Raw genomic sequence first — 2,471 nt, 5'->3', positions numbered from 1 at the left:
TCCGATCTGTCCTGGGGGCCAGCACTGCGGTTCATTTAGTTGTTGAGTCCACTGTGTGGCCCTGTGTGCTGAGTACTGCGCTTCAGGCCGGGGGCAGCAGTGAAAAGATCTCCATGGCCTCTGTCCCCAGCAGAGTGTTCCTGCTGAGTGCTGAGTGGTGAGGAGACACACAACCCTAGTCTTGGGGGTGAGGGGAGTGTGGCACATTCAGTGGCTGGCGGTGGTACCCCTCCCCGGGTCGAGAGGAAGCTCATCAAGTTTGTATCTGTTAAATGAAGCGTAACCTTGTTAGGTTTTGCCCACACCTGAGGGCACCGAGTTGCCCCTGTGAGGATCTAGCAGTGCAGGGCCCAGCGGCTCTGTAACCACAGGCCGCCCTGCCTGAGTGGGGAGGAGGCTGGGGCAGGGTCCTGTTTAGAGGTAGGTGCCGGGGCCCAGGCTCGAGGCCCCATTTGCACATTGGCCTTCCAAGAGACGCAGGCAGATCCGCAGTATCAACTTCGGCACAGGATCCCAATCCGTGGGATGTTCCACTTGAATCCAGACTTTCAAACTGTCCCTCTGCCCTGTAATAGGCCTTAGGTGGAACCTGGGGGTCTTGCCCTTGTGGAATTGGTAGTCATCGGGCCAGGAATATCAAGAGATACAACTAAATGTAAAATCTTTTTTTTTTTTTTAATCTTAACAAAGCTTGGGTAGTGCTTTGGAGGGATCTGATGGTGTTCCCATAGTGAATACAGGAGACCAGGCCTGTCACTCTGAACTGACCTTTTAATAAGAGACCTCAGCAATTGGGGGGCATGGAGCCATATGTGGAGGGAAAAATGAATGCCCAGAGGCCCGGTCCAGTGAGGGCCCTGTTGAGGGGGGAAATGCTTAGCTGTCCGCGGGGCTGAAACACAGGGTTGGGTACTTAGGCTGGAGGAGTCCGCGCACCGCGAAGCCCTCCATAGACACCAGCCCTGCTATCTGGCCCTGCGGGTCCTTATAAGTGCTGGCGGTTTGATTGCAAGTGCGGTGAGGCGCTTAAAATCCAAACAGAACCATGAGCTATTAGCTGTGAAATGGATGACCCAGCTGCACCGTGGGTGAACCTGGAAAACGTCACGATGCTCAGTGGAAGAAGCCAGCCACAAAAGGCCACATATTATAGGGCTTCGTCTATAGGAAATGTCCAGAAGAGGCAAATACGTAGACAGGAGGTGGGTGGTTGCCAGGGGCTGGGGGAGGGGAAGTGGGGCGTGGCCTTTCCATGGGAGCGATGACTTCATGGGGGAGTGGCCTCTTGATGGGCGTGGCGTCTTCTGAGAAGGGAGTGGGGAGTGGCCGCTTGACAGGCGTGGCGTCTTCTGGGGGAGTGGCCGGTTGGTTGGCTTGGCATCTTCTGAGGGGAGAGGTGAGTGGCCGCTTGACAACATGGCGTCTTCTGGGGGAGTGGCCAGTTGGTTGGCGTGGCATCTTCTGAGGGGAGATCTGTGAGTGGCTGCTTGACAACATGGCGTCTTTTGTGGGCGTGGTTTCTTGATGGGCATGGCGTCTTCTGGGGGATAGTGGTGAGTGGCCGCTTGACCGGCGTGGTGTCTTCTGTGGGAGTGGCCTTTTGATGGGTGTGGCATCTTCTGGGGGAGTGGCTGCTTGGTGGGCGTGGTGTCTTCTGAGGCGGAGAGTTGGGGGTGGCCGCTTGCTTGAGGGCGTGGCGTTTTCTCTGAGGTGACAGATCTTGATAATCGTGGCAATTGTACAACATTGAGAATGTACTTGATGTCTGAATTGTCGACCTGGAAATGGTGAAATAGTGCATAGTATGTTGCATATATTTTGCGGCAGAATAAGAATGGCTGCCCTATCAGCCGGTCACCAGGAGTGGATGCGTAGGTGGTACGGGGGCGATGATTTCTGTTCCCGAGAGGTTTCGTGGTCGGTGGCCTTATGCTATAAGGGTCTCGGGGGGCAGAAGCACTTTGCTTGGAGAATTCAGGTCTCAGCCCTGGAGGGGTACATTACCACCTGCCCCTCCCCATCATGACTCGCAGACGCCTTTGTCCTTCTTGCTTGCAGATGCTGGCGGACGATGCGGAGGCGGGCGCCGAGGATGAGAAGGAGGTGGAGGAGCTGAAGAAGCAGGGCATCAACCCCCTGCCCAAGCCGCCCCCCCGGCGTGGGCCTCCTGCCCACCCCGCCCCGCCCGCCCGGCCCCCCGGCCCCCACATCTCCGAATGGCCGGCCCATGCAGGGTGGCCCCCCGCCCCCACCCCCTCCCCCACCCCCGCCCCCCGGACCCCCTCAGATGCCCCTGCCAGCGCACGAGCCGCTGTCCCCACAGCAGCTGCAGCAGCAGCAGGACATGTACAATAAGAAGATCCCCTCCTTGTTTGAGATCGTGGTGCGGCCCACAGGGCAGCTGGCTGAGAAGCTGGGCGTAAGGTGAGTGCCCAGCTGGCCAGCATGCGGTATCTCTGGAGCCTTCAGAG

General features: G+C 58.0%; 1 protein-coding gene across 1 annotated transcript in view; it reads left to right on the top strand.

The window, feature by feature from the left end:
- The window catches only part of ZC3H4 (zinc finger CCCH-type containing 4), a 36,116-nt gene that overhangs the window by 27,474 nt on the left and 6,171 nt on the right, over positions 1-2,471 (top strand). Inside the window, 2 exon segments of the mRNA XM_010852714.1 lie at positions 2,059-2,148; positions 2,150-2,424. Of these exon segments, the coding sequence (XP_010851016.1) occupies positions 2,059-2,148; positions 2,150-2,424 (365 nt within the window).

Source organism: Bison bison, unplaced genomic scaffold (genome assembly GCF_000754665.1).
Source record: "Bison bison bison isolate TAMUID 2011002044 unplaced genomic scaffold, Bison_UMD1.0 scf7180017864313, whole genome shotgun sequence".
Taxonomy (NCBI): domain Eukaryota; kingdom Metazoa; phylum Chordata; class Mammalia; order Artiodactyla; family Bovidae; genus Bison; species Bison bison.
Note: the sequence above shows the minus strand (reverse complement) of the source record. Positions and strands in the feature narration are given on the sequence as shown.